Consider the following 13,493-nt stretch of genomic DNA (forward strand, 5'->3'; position numbering starts at 1 on the left):
ACAGTCAACACACGAGACAGAACAGGGATATGTTGCAGAATGGCCACCCTTGGGGATCCAACCCGGCACCTACTCTGTGACTCTCATTCACCGCACCTTCAACCACATTTTAACCAGTTGTGTTGTTGCTGCAGTTTGAAGCTCTTGGTTTTGCTGAGTGATGTTTTCTGTGACCAGCTGGCAGCCCACCATAAAACACTGCCAGTAGATATAGGAGACTGGGCTTTTCCTTCTACTAGTCCAGTAGGAATTATTCTCTGTGGTCAAAACCCCAACTTTGTCCATTCACATGCAGAGTTTCTGGCAGCCACTTTCAGGTGATTTACCCCCCAGGTTTGCTCCTCCCATGCCTATCTAGCCCCCAGAGTCAGATCAGGAGTTCAAGACCTACATAGTATCACCAGCACCACTCAGGACTTCTCTCTAAGTCACATCCCGAGGCCACATGCCAGTGGTGTCCATATGCCCATTTGATCTCCTCTCTCTGGTCTGCAGCCAAAGAATCAGCTCTAGTTTAATACCTTCTTACCAGGCTTAAGAGCTTTGAGAAAAAGAGAAAGACAGCAGGGTTGGGAAGGTAGCCAGCAAGCCTGCCAATCTAAATGATAAGCCCTTGGCTTTAACCTCAGGTTCATCATTTACTGCCTCTGGTGCCAGGTGCTAATATTGTCCCTTTGCAAATCCTAACACAACAAAATTAGTCTCTCTTGCTCTGTCTCCACCGTTCTTAACCTTCCTATTCTACAGATCTCTACTGTCTTCAACATATCCAAACTTCAGCCACATCTAATTTCCTTCCCTCATCTTCCTTTTGCTCAACAAAGCTCTCTTGTGGGCTCAAAAATCCCCCTGACCAACCTAATCCCTACTCTTACATGATTCACAGCAGCACTTCGAGGAACTACCTTTCAGTTGTTTCAGCAGATAGCTACTGGCTCACACTGTCAGGGTAGTCCAAATGGCTATATTCACCAACATGCAAGCTTCCAGGAAAAGGCAAAGTTACACAGCCAGATATGCAGGGAAAAAAGAGATCAGTAAGTATTTCCAGACAGAAGCTCACTTGTCTACCTCCCCCTTGAACTGCTGCCTTTGCACATGTTACAAAGCCACATAATACAAATCAAAGATGCACTCAGGCAAAACAAGGAGGCGAAACATTAAGGGAAAAGAACAGAAGTTTGGCCCTAGGAATGGACAAGCCAACACACTCTGTGCCAGGGCTGGCACAACGGTGGAAGAGGTCCAAGAGACATGTGATGTGTGATCAGAATGAAAGTCTGCTAGCAGCACACCTGAAAGGTGAACATGGTATCAACAGATATCATGGGGCAGGGCAGAACTGGAACAGACCTGTTCCATTTAAATTAATTCTGTGTTTCAATACTGTATGGAGAACATAGATCCTCATGGAGAAGTTGGTGATGTACAGGCTATCTGAACTCCAGATGACCCTGTTTGAGCAGAGAGGTTGGACAAGATAACTTCTAGAGGCCCTTTCCCATCTCAACCATTCTGTGAAAATGCTCTAACCTCTGGAACACCAATTGATGCTGAAAGTTTGGGAATAGGACTAGATTATCCTGCCTGCCTTGCCTTTGGCATTTACAAGCTGGCAGCAGATGAACCTTACCATCAGTGAAAACTCAGTTGCCTCCTTCAGGAAAGAAGAAGAAATCATGATGCTTTCTAGAAGCAGCCAGGCCAAGTTCTACATGGGTTGCTGCTCTCTTATACTCCGATTCATCCAGCTGCAGCAGCACACGGGCACTTCCTAATGTTTTTACATGAATTAGATAGCCATCCAGGGAACACTTAAGAGACATAGAGACAGAGGTATCTGCTGTCTGGCAGTCATACTCACCTCCCTGGGGCTGGGTGGGGTTCCTCGTGCCTTCCCTTGCTATTGAGTCTCTCTCTCTACCTCCTGGACCGCACAATTTCTTCCCACCCTCCCCTCTCCACCACTGTCAGACTACCAATGCCTTAATCAGCAAACCAGACATCAGCTGGGTGGCACTGAGCCAGAGAGTCTTTATAACAGAGATCAAACCAGAAGGGAACATGTCAGCTCCTCCAAAGACACAAAGAACAAGACAACTCTACCATGCCCTATCTCCCACTTATATGGTACATCTCTAAGATACCACAGCCTCCTGCCACAGAACTACATCCTTGCAGGCAAGTAGACCAGACAGACAATCTCATCGATCATGTTCAGCCCCAAACTTTCTCATGCTCAGATTGCCTTGCAGCAGCCAGGCATAGCATTTGTTTGCTGGCTACTTCAGTGCCAAACACTGGCAGGGGTGAGATAGACAGGGGCTTCTATGTTAGAAGAACAGCTGCTATAGCATATTTCTGGGGATGAAAAATAAAAGCAAAATTGCAGGAGGTTACCAGAAGCAGAATTTCTCATTCTGTACTGGCACAATCAGTTTCTGCAACAGTTTCTTTATTATATTGCTTCAACAAGTGCTCTACTGCACCCAGGAACAAAGAACTGCTATGACCCAACTTCCCACACTTGAGAGACAAGTTCTGGCACTGGGCCCCTTAGGAAATGGTGTAAGCTATTACACTCAGCACAGGCCTCTGAACTCTGCTCAGTTACTCCAGAGAGCGAGGCCCAGGGCAGAGACTGTGATGAAACTACTACCAGCACCAGTAGTAGATTTTCCGGCACCCTCTCATCACAGAGAGAAGCTCAGATGGGCAAACAGATGGTAACAATTCTCAGGAACTGAGAAGGCCTGGATTCAAAGGAGAGGCCAAGAGGTGAAAAGGACTCACGAGCTCACACGTGGAAGCTATCTGGAAGCTATTTTTCAAGTCCTAGAGACAGGCAAGGGCAAAACCCAGCTGTGCTAAGGATACAGAAATCTCACCCTGGAGCCATTAACAGTCCAAAGCCCAGACCCCAGTGCATCAGGGGTCACACACTGGTCCTTGGTCACATGTGGCAAATGCTGTTGTGCAGCCTCTGTGCAACCAGTATCAGCCCAAAGAAAGCTTTCAGTGCTCATCACTCCACCAATGCCCAGTCCAACCAAAATGCCAGTATTCAAATACACAGCAGAAGGAAAGATGGTCTTGATATTACACAGCTAAGCCCAGATCAGGGCTCACACTATTCCCCGGGCCACTTTCAGTGTCGAATCATGATGAGGTTCCACTCGCCTGTCATACAGTAGTCACTTTCCAAAGGAGTGAAAGAACAATCCAAATGTTAGCACAGGATGTATTCTTCTCTTCTGTGCTGGCCTTTTTCATCCCAGCATCTCAATGCATTTTAAATAATGTACTAAGCTTCTGTAAGAAAACATTATTGATACTCTAGAGGGAAAGCCAAACAAGGAGCAGTTGAAATCACTTGGCTTGTTCAGAGAAGAGGAGATTGAAGGGAGACCTCATTGCAGTCTGCAACTTCCTCATGAAGGGAAGCAGAGGGGCAGCCACCAATCTCTTCTCTCAGACAACCAGTGACAGGTTCTGAGGGGATGCCATGAAGCTATGTCAGGTGAGGTTTAAGGTGGGTATTAGGAAAAAGTTCTTCTTCACCCATAAGGTGGTTGAGTACTGGAACAGGTTCCCCAGGGAACTGGTCACAGCATCAAGCCTGATAGAGTTCAAGAAGCATTTGGACAGTGCTCAGGGCCATGGTGTGAGCTGTCCTTTGCAGGGCCAGGAGCTGGACTTCAATGAGCTTTGTGGGTCCCTTCCAATTCAGGGTATTCTATGAATCTATGATTCTATCTACTCATAAAAGTAAGCAAACCACGGCAGAAAGTTCAGAGCAAGTTGTGAAACCTATCTAGTGACTTTACAGTGTAACTAGAAATACACTCACATACCCAAATCCTCTGTCTTATACTTTAAAACAATGCTTTCATATCAGCCACCTACCCACACATAAATGAGAACAATTTGGATTGCTCATTGTACCACCCCAAAGCTGCTCCCCTCCAAGAAATGCCTCTCCCTGTAAATGCTACAGTCTGACTTCTCAAGCTACTGTAAGTAGATTTCAAAGGTGATCCAGGCAGTCCCACTGAACAACACAGGAGGATGGATCCATTACTTCCTCTCTATCAGTTTACACAACATGCCAAGACCAATTAGTCCCCTGGGAATGAGCTCAGCAGCTCCAAGAAGTCTTTGTGACACCCTGGACTTCCTTACACCTCAGCTGACTCTTATATCCACTGGTAACTTTACCTTGAGCCAAAGGATGGCCCTACTCTCCCTAACCTTGTGCTCTCAACGTTGCCAAAAAATCCAGTTAACAGGTGAAGTTAACAGGTGGCAGCAGCCACAGTCTTTCTAGGACATGCACAGCCTTCATTAAATAGCAAGTGGTGGGCAGCAGGGCCTGCATGCAAGGACAAGTCTACCCAAAGACCATGATCAAGGCAGTGCTGGGAGAGGGCATTCACCGCAGCAATGTGGGTGTCTGCACAAGCCAAGGTATTTCTGCCCAATTAAGGGAAAGAATAGAAGCCTTCTGAGGTAATTTTCTAGTCCTTTGGAGAAGTGAAGAAAAGCATTGCATTGAAATGCCTTCACTCAGCCTCAGCAGGGAGAGACTGGGTGACCAGCTGACCAGCCAGCCAGGGTGGGAAATACACCCACTGACTGTCCAAACTCATGTCTGGGACACAAAAAGGCAGAATACTTTGTCTTGTGAAGCTAGAAAGGCATGCCTGGACATCTAACTGAAACAGGACTTTTTAAACCTGCTCCTGTGCAGCCTTCCCTGCTGCAGGAGGCTGAACTGAAAGGCATGGATAATGGAGATCTTCATTTATTTGCAGGCCATGAAAGCACAGCATTCCCTAACCCCTTAAAAGCACTCACATTGCCTCCAACCCACTTGTCTCTCCCAAATTTGCTCCTCTTTCTTCCCAAATGGCACCAAATTCATTGGAACTCAGGGAAACATTCAGACACCACATGCCACTGACCAAATGGCCTTCCTGCAAAACCTGTCTTGGTCTGTCTGACCCTAAGAATAGCTAAAGCATCCCAACACAGAGCCACTTCACACCATGACTCTTGGGACCCATGTTCCATCACCATCCGACATAAACAAAATTTGATGCAAAGCACTCAGCATCTCGTCATCCACCCTTGAGTTACCCATACCACATCACACCCTCAGAGTGTCTTCTTATCTCAGAACACATTTGCTTCTGGCACAAATTAATCTTGCCTGATATTCTTTGTCAACTGTCAGCTGCACAGAGCTGCAGGAATGGGAAAAAGGTTCAGGGATAAGCGTGACACGTATCTACTGCTCAAAAAAACTATCTGATAAAAAATTTTTCAGCTGCATTCTCATGGGCAAGCACATGATGGAAAGGAAAAGAATCATAAAGCAAGAATAGCTTGATTTCAGAGCCCAGATGAAGCCTCATACCATTCCTCATTAGCATTGTTTACCTGACTAAAAAACACGTGATGCCAAGTGCTGTCCAGGCAGTTAATAAGAACCACTTTTATTAGAAAATGGAAACAGACCAAAGAAGAAACACCCTGGTCCCATTTTATAAGGGGGGAATGGAGGTCCTGAATCATTTTCATAGGAGAAATAAGTACAGATAATGAGCAAAAAGTCATCATAAAGCTTCAGGATGTTACTGTCTCAAAGTCAGCCAATTAAAATTATAAAAAATAATACAAATGACCAAAGACTTAAAATATTCAGGCTGCATCTCACTTTGCATGTATGTGTCTTGTCATCCCTGACAGTACACTTGCTTTCAAATTAAAAACACCAACTGACTATCCTCTCTTTGTAACATGATTTCCATAACCTGAAATGTTAATGACATCTACAGTAAAAATGTTATTTAAAAAACACACCACCACCTCCACTCCGGATTTCAACTTCTCTTGCAAAAATTTTTGCTACAGTCAATTCAGAAGTACAGAGAGCAAGACAGACCAGGAAATAAATTGTTCTCATAAGGTTTCCCCCCCCCAAAACACAACAGTTTGGAAAGCTTATTTAAATTAGCCCCTAACCTTCACACCAAAACACTCTCAAACACAGTACTGAAAGGAACTTAAGGCTGAGCAGGCAGATGCTATGCCTGGGATCCAAATCAGAAATCACCTGGGCCAAAAAGAACATTTCCCCATTTACTCATGGGCACTCTGGGGGGAAAAAAAAAAGAAAAAAAAAAAAAAGAAGGCTGGGCACAGGCTTACCAGCTTTCTTCTCCTCTCATAAGGATGTGAGACTAATTAAAGTCTGTCAGTATCAGTAGAAGATTTGGGTGATGTGAAATGCAAGACTGGGCCTTTTGAATGTTCTGTGATCAGAAACTTGGCTAGAAGGGTGAAGAGGGGATGAGGAAAACTGTACTGAAAAAACAAGTCTCTGCATTATGTATTCATGGGACGTATGCTGCCAGCAGGACTGAGAACAAGCAGCAATGTAATGGGGAAATGGAGAAGTCTAACTTTTATAGATCTTAGAAAATAAATACATAGTCCTTTCTTTTAGTGGGTCCATCTTGTAGGCTTAAAGCAGTTGTTGTTAGCAAGGTTAAAACTAGTACATCCAACCAACCAGAGACAGTGAAATTCTTCCCTAATGAGAGGAAATTCAGAACTAAAAATAATTGTTTTTAACTTACTGAAATTTAGCAGGGCCAGCAGATGTCTGCAGATACTCTTTCAAACTGACACTACACCAGTGCAAAAAGGAAAACAAATAATGAAGAGAGCTGAAATACTAACTCTACAGCAACGCCTTTTGAAAGAGAGGCACCAGATGGGAACTGCACAGGGCAGCCTGTCCCATCAGTACCAGGCATGCCCCATTTCTCAGGCTCTGTACAGACGATGCAAACTCCACATCTCAATGCTAGGCCCCAACAAAAGTCCTACAAAATCAAGAGTAACTGCATCTAGAGCAAACTGGTAACAGTTTGTGTTTTTATAGTATTAAGAAGGTAAAAAGCACTGTTTTACACTGCTATAAAACTCCTAGGAGGCATAAAGAGACCTGGGCTCAAAGAGGTCAACAGTGTGGAAATAGCTATCATCATCAAGTCTACAACCACTTTCATCAAAAGTCTTTTTTATACATCCCTAAGCAATCATTTACTTTGGAGTAAGTGATATAGGTCAGATCATGGCAGCAGGGGTAACTCAAAAGCAAACTCCAATTATTTTGTTCCTGTGCCATGCAATGAACCAGACAATACAAGTCCTGCCTTCCTAATGAGGGTAGCAAGAGAACAGCCCAATTGTAGCAGGAGCCACTTAAGTAGCAGCAGATTTACCTCTCAAGACAGGTATCTACACTTAGTCCTAGTTTATCCGAGACAGAGAGCAGAAGTACCAGCTACGCCCCTGGTGACACAACCACAAGAAGCAACTCTGTGAATTCACTGAGCCCTGCCTCAAAAACACTTTTCTGTCTTTGCTTACAACATCTCTTTTTTCAAGCAACACTACTTTCCTCACATGAAGTTCTGCCTTACCTGCTGCATTTTTTCCAAGTCAAGGCTGGGCCTCCTGACCTTATCCCCATATCCTTGTCGATGTCTCTTACAAGGCATGACTTGCTCAAGGCCCGCCCCAACGCTTGTGAAGATTAAAGGTCTGGAGGCTGGGCTCCGCACCAGGGGCTGGAGTCTCTTGGGAGGGGAGGCACTGAACAGCACGGGGCTTGGGCTGGCGTGTAGGCCATCGGCCTGCTCTGCCACGGGCCGGAAGGACATGGCGCACAAGTTCTTCACTTCTTCGTCACTGGAGGAGGTGTTGTTGCCGTCGCTGCAGCAGGCAAGCCTGCTGACCTGGGACCACTTCCGCTTCTCGGCGGAAAACTCACGGTTGATGAGCTCCAGCTCCTCTTCTGAGCTGTGGCGGTCAAGGTTGGCATGGAAGAGGGCCCGAACCTTGCAGCATTGGTTATCCTGGTTCTGGAGCTGGTTGGTGGCCAGAGGGGTCAAGGTACAATTCCGTCTTCTCTCTAGTGGGAGGAGGAGGAGATACAGGAATGGCAGAGCAGATCTGTGTCCCATGCCCTAATAAATTTGGCCTGTTTTCTCCTGACCTGTTGTTTTTATCTCCTCCCAAGTGAACTTCTGAGCTATTTTCCCACCTTTTCTTCCCCAGATGAAACACCCCCAGCTGAATGCTACCCTTTGGAAGTTTCCGGACATTTGTTTAGACCAGACAGCTATACATCCCCTTTCAAGCTGTCACCTGGAAGTCTAGTTCTGGAGCAAGAACATGGACCTGTCACACACCTCATCTCCTGAAGATGGAGAAGACATGATCTTACAAATGTGTTGCTCAGCACTTGGCTCTAGCTAAAAACATTCAGTTCTAGTGACCAGTTCTCAGGGCAGAAGAGGCAAGTAAGTTACATTACTGTTAAGTGTCACCTTTGTGGCCGAAATAACAGAGATCTGGTTTCTGGAGATACAAGTCCTCCATTACAAGACTTGTCACACAAGAGAGCCTGCCTTCAGCCATAAACTGGGCACACTTTACCTCTTCTGCTGAGCTCTTTCTATGTTAAGCACACGGAGCAGGGATTTGAATTTGATTTGACATGAGTCAGGAATTTAACTTCTTCTGCCTTTGCATAAGAATCCACTTGAAGGTGGGCACAGGGCATGCAAAAATGGCAGAGACTTAGTACAGCTCAAGAGATGCGTTTACTACAGATTTCACCTGCAGCTCTAAGCTACTTCATACCTAGTCCAAAAACAATATCAGAGCCCCTGTCTCTTCTCTATCAAACACCCTTAGCTAGTTGCGAGAATAGGGCTGCCCAATACCAACAGTACAGGAGGAACGGAGAGAGCTCATCAGATAAGGAGTGGAGGGGAATCAGGAACATGAAAGTCAAAACTCAAAATGGCAAGGATGAGGAAACCAAGAACAAAGATAATACAGGTGCAAAAGCACCTGTATAAATTTTTAGTCCCAGCTCTGCTGCTGGCACAATTGTGGACCATGTCTGCAACACTGAGACCTTAACACATGGTTAACAATGTCTATTTCTGGTAATAAAAATGTGACTTCAGCATCTGGTAACACTAGCTTCTCCTTGTGAGGTCTCAAAGGTTCCAAGGTGACTTATTTAATGCATCTGGTTGTGGTAGACTGGGGACTGAGAAGGAGGCACTTGCAAAAGCACAAGTGAAAAGCAAAATGGACTTCAGCTGTGGTATCCCAGGATCCTCCTATCTCATCCCTTTACCTCTGTCGATCTGAGCAAGTTCCTGGTTCTCTCCCTCAGAGTCATCGCTGTCCTCATCACTTGGGGGATAGGAGATCTAGGGGACAAGGAGAAAGAAAAGGCTTCATTGTGAACACTGAATGTTGCCCTGCTGCTGCCCAAGCCACTTCCCCCACCCTCCCACTCTCATATCCTGCAGGCATCCATACCACCTCACCACACCCACTCAGCCATAGCACCTCCCTGTATACACATCCTCATCTCCCAACCTCAAACTCCCATTGTATCCTCTTATTTGCAGCAACACAAAACACACGACCTGCCGCTATTTCTACCTTAATGCACCACCAACTCTTTCCCAAGCACAACGAACATATCCTGCCCTTTGGTTCCCAGACACGAAGCTTGTAACCATCATGGCTTACCACATCCACATCACGTGGATAACTGAATCTCCAAAATCTCCACTTCCGAAATAAAGACACATCCTGTCAACAGCACTATCATCTTGCATGGCACCCACAAATGAAAGTGGCACGTTAACTTTAGCCATCCTGTGTATGTACCAACACTTCCCCCTTGAAGGTTCACACACCAGCCACCACTGAACAGACTCATCTTGCTTTCCTACAAGACAACCCTGAAGAATGTAACAGAAATAACAGGATTTCACAGAAATGCAAACAGTACCATAATGCTGTCCCCTCCAGGACAGAATCTGACAGTACCGCTGAACATCCTTAAATGATCCAAGAGTACTGAAAATTCACATATTTTGTCTTTTCGGGAACATTTGCTCTCAATCAGCCAGTGGACTTCAAACCACTTGCTGTATATACAGATACCCACTTACTCACTCAAACTATGTTCTAACACTGAACAAACTTGGTAGTTGCCTCTTGAGAGGCTTGAGAGATCTGAAAACAAGCTTTTGTAAGTCAGACAGACTGCACTGCTACCGAGTTTCCTAAGCAGAGGAAATCCTTACCTACCTTGTACCCAAAGTGACTTTTGTTTGGCTGCATAGAGCATACCTGGAAGTTATTAGATCTAATCTCTGAGCTACACAGCTTAGTTTGTGTCTGGCAATGGCCAAACCAAAATGAGTCAAAGGAAAATGCAATACTTAAAGAAGCCTTTATAAGAAACAGTTCTGGAATAACATCATCACTACAAGATGAACTTCACTATTCCTTACACCTTTTTATTCAGAATAACAACAAACATTGCCATCATTCTTAGCTGTCTCACAAGCTACAGAATTCAGTGGCAACAGGTTCATGCTGTGTTTTTATTTTAAGTGTGTTTGATGTGCTGTGCTTGACTTTTAAAGAAGATGAGGCAGCATGCAACCATTACACTGATAAAGACCCATTTCAACTCCACCACCCTAGGGAAACATCCCTTGAGTGTTTCAGCCTCCCAGAGGCCCAAAAGAGTAACTAGGTGCCTATGAACGACACATACAGCAGGTGCAGACAAACAATAATAATGGAAAAATTCTGGTTGATACTGAATTTGACAGCTATTAAGCCAACACACCTATTTTTGTGATCATCCTCCAGGGCTGTGTTTGCAGGTTTTGTTCCCCCCCAAAAAATATTGACACTTTTCTTCTCCTCCTTTTTTAAAACTACCTTTTGCCCTTCTATATTTACAACACTCTTCAAGAAATCAAAATTATATTTTCCTTTCTTGCTAGTCTTTAAACTACTTTCTCAACTGTCAAACGATGAATCGGTCAAGTGGCACAGTTTTATCCCCACTGCCTATATTCTTGAAATAAATGCAGGAGGTTGTTTTTCCCACCACAACTACAATTTTCTTGTACATATTCACACACGCATCATTTAATAAAGGCAGCTGGCACTGAGGAACACTGCCAAATACAGAGAGACTTCTAGTTGTCCCCAGAGCAGGTATAATACCTTGTTTGTACCACAGCAGTTCACAGAGGGGACAGCTGACACTGAGGTGCCATTGTGCAAGCTGCTGTAGAGACAGACAGAGGTCCTGTCTCTGTTACAAAAGCTAAGGCTCCCATTCTAACCCTAGAGGTACTGACCTTAGTCTGTGGCTCATTCCCACATAAAAACCTTTCATTTGGACACAGCAAGGTTTTCAGTGAGGTTTAGCGGCTCTGCAAGGGAAATTTATCAACTTCTGTTTCTGTAGTACATAAATGTCAATATATGGCATGGTGCTGCTTCCAAAAAAGAGGCAATGGCATCTAGCACATGCAGGTCAAACAGCTACTGCACAATGCCACTGGCTCGAGATGCTTAAAATAGGAGTTAGATGAGTCAATAACTGACATTTGAAAAATTAAGGAGAATAAAAGAAAACCTTCAATTCATATATTTGAATGTTTACAAGCCATGGCACAAAACAATCCTGAAAACAAAGGACAGGGGCTCATCCACCCTTCCGTCCTTCTTCAGGAAATGCATCAAAGAGCACTCTCCTGTTGATGAGGATCTCAGTCTTACACCTGGGTCCTTCAGCTCCAGCACCTGACATGCCTTCTGTCAGGCTAAGGACTCATTCTGTGCTAGATGAAAACGTGAACAAACTTCCTCATGAATTTGACTTTACATACATGTCCAGTAAGGAAAGATGAGTTTGTGTAAAATAAACAGATGGCATTTAAGGAAAACTGAGTGCAAAGCTTATACCTTTCAGGGAGTTTCAATATGAAAGACACTAACAGATATAAGAAAAAACTTGAGAGAAAATCTGTCTCACCACACTGCTGCCTGTCAACTGAGTAATGGTAACTAGCTGCAGCTGGAATTGACCACCTCCTAAAGGGTCTCATGACCCTTAAAGTCTAAAGCCCTGAAATGCAACAAACAATAAAAAAGCCCGACCCTGTTAAAGTGCAGTTCCTCTTTGCTTTGCTTACAGAAGAGAAAGTAAGCTGTTATCATGCAATCAAAGGTAATGACATTAAGAATCATCTGTGAGCTTACAAAGGAGAAGGAAGCTCACTTCTAAGACAAAATATAACTCTCACCACAGGCTTCACCTAAAGGCTGCATTATCCTAAAAACCTGTAACACCAACAGTATGGTTTGGTGCAGTGGAGGGAGATAATACAAAGATTCAACTGACCACAGGCAACCCCTTGTTTCCAGCTTGAATCAAGAATGCACACAGTCTGGAGGGCATAATTCCCAATCTCCCTCTAGGAGGGAAAGAGGGAAGGAGTTTACCTCCAGGGGAGTGGTTTCCTCAGCAGAGGCAAATGCTACCAGTGCTGCCCCATATAAGGCTGTTTGTGATATAGGCTCATTCAGTAGAGGCTGACCACTCCAGGGAATCTTTGCAACTAAGTAGAGGCCTGGAAAGAGACTTTGCTGAAATTGGTCTTACACAAAATTGGTCTCTCTCACAAAACCAGAAAGGGATGATGAGCTCACCAATGATTACTGATACCTCTGCTATGGGAACTGATTTCCATTTCTTCAGATTCTCCCTGCCACAGCTGCTACAGACATGGGCAACCTGCAGCACAGAGCTCTCTGTTGGCTCTTCTCCACCTCCCGTACTTGGCTTTAGCAAAAACGTCTTACTGAATCTCCCCAGCATTACTTTTCCAGGACAACTGGTGCAGTTGCCATGGGACACTGCCTGATCTTGAATGAGGGAGGTGCCATCCTCCCAGTTATAAGAAGCTCTGAATTAGAGAGAGTTGGAAAACAAGGGAGATGATGAGACACCAAAAGGCAGTTTTGAGCCATGGAACAACATGAAGAAGGAAGGAATGAGTCAAACAGACCTTCAAATTAACATGTAACTCCTTTCCCAAGAGCTCTTTTAATTTTATTTGAGAGGTATTCAGCATTACAGGGAAAATTTATGCTAGTAGAACAGACTTGTTCTCTCCTCAAGAAAAGTAGCAGAATCAAACATCCACAAGTGAGATATGACTGTCCAGACTAGTTCTGGGGTTTACAGCTGGGGTCCTTCAACAGCTAAATTTCTAGCCAGAGCAGTCCTGGTTTGGAAAAGCTTTTCTAAAGTCTTTTTCCTCCCACATTGTTATTATTTTCCTTTTTAATTTTCATAATAGGTCTGCCTTCAAACTCCTTTCCCCATTTCCTTGCAAATGGCTACAGTTCAAACCCAGGGTTCATAACCCGTGAAAACAGTCCTGCTTGACAGAGCAGCTGTCTGGGTCAGTGAAAGCAGGGATGGGCCAGTGGGACACAACACTCCTCGAGGCCGTTATTTTCTAGGCCAGTCCCATGCCAAAGACAGCAAAATCCCCATTGTTGTAGGA

General features: G+C 44.6%; 1 protein-coding gene across 3 annotated transcripts in view; it reads right to left on the minus strand.

Moving 5' to 3' along the window:
- The window catches only part of LOC127469050 (uncharacterized), a 58,594-nt gene that overhangs the window by 30,741 nt on the left and 14,360 nt on the right, over nucleotides 1-13,493 (minus strand). For all 3 annotated transcript variants that reach the window (XM_051782910.1, XM_051782909.1, XM_051782911.1), the window contains exons 2-3: nucleotides 9,230-9,305; nucleotides 7,497-7,987 (exon numbers count right to left, since the gene is read on the minus strand). In XM_051782910.1, coding sequence (XP_051638870.1) covers nucleotides 7,497-7,987; nucleotides 9,230-9,305 — 567 coding nt within the window. The remainder of the gene's footprint in view (nucleotides 1-7,496; nucleotides 7,988-9,229; nucleotides 9,306-13,493) is intronic.

The sequence above is a fragment of the Manacus candei genome, unplaced genomic scaffold (assembly GCF_025592945.1).
Source record: "Manacus candei isolate 608988 ecotype Guabito, Panama unplaced genomic scaffold, ASM2559294v1 h1tg000017l, whole genome shotgun sequence".
Taxonomy (NCBI): domain Eukaryota; kingdom Metazoa; phylum Chordata; class Aves; order Passeriformes; family Pipridae; genus Manacus; species Manacus candei.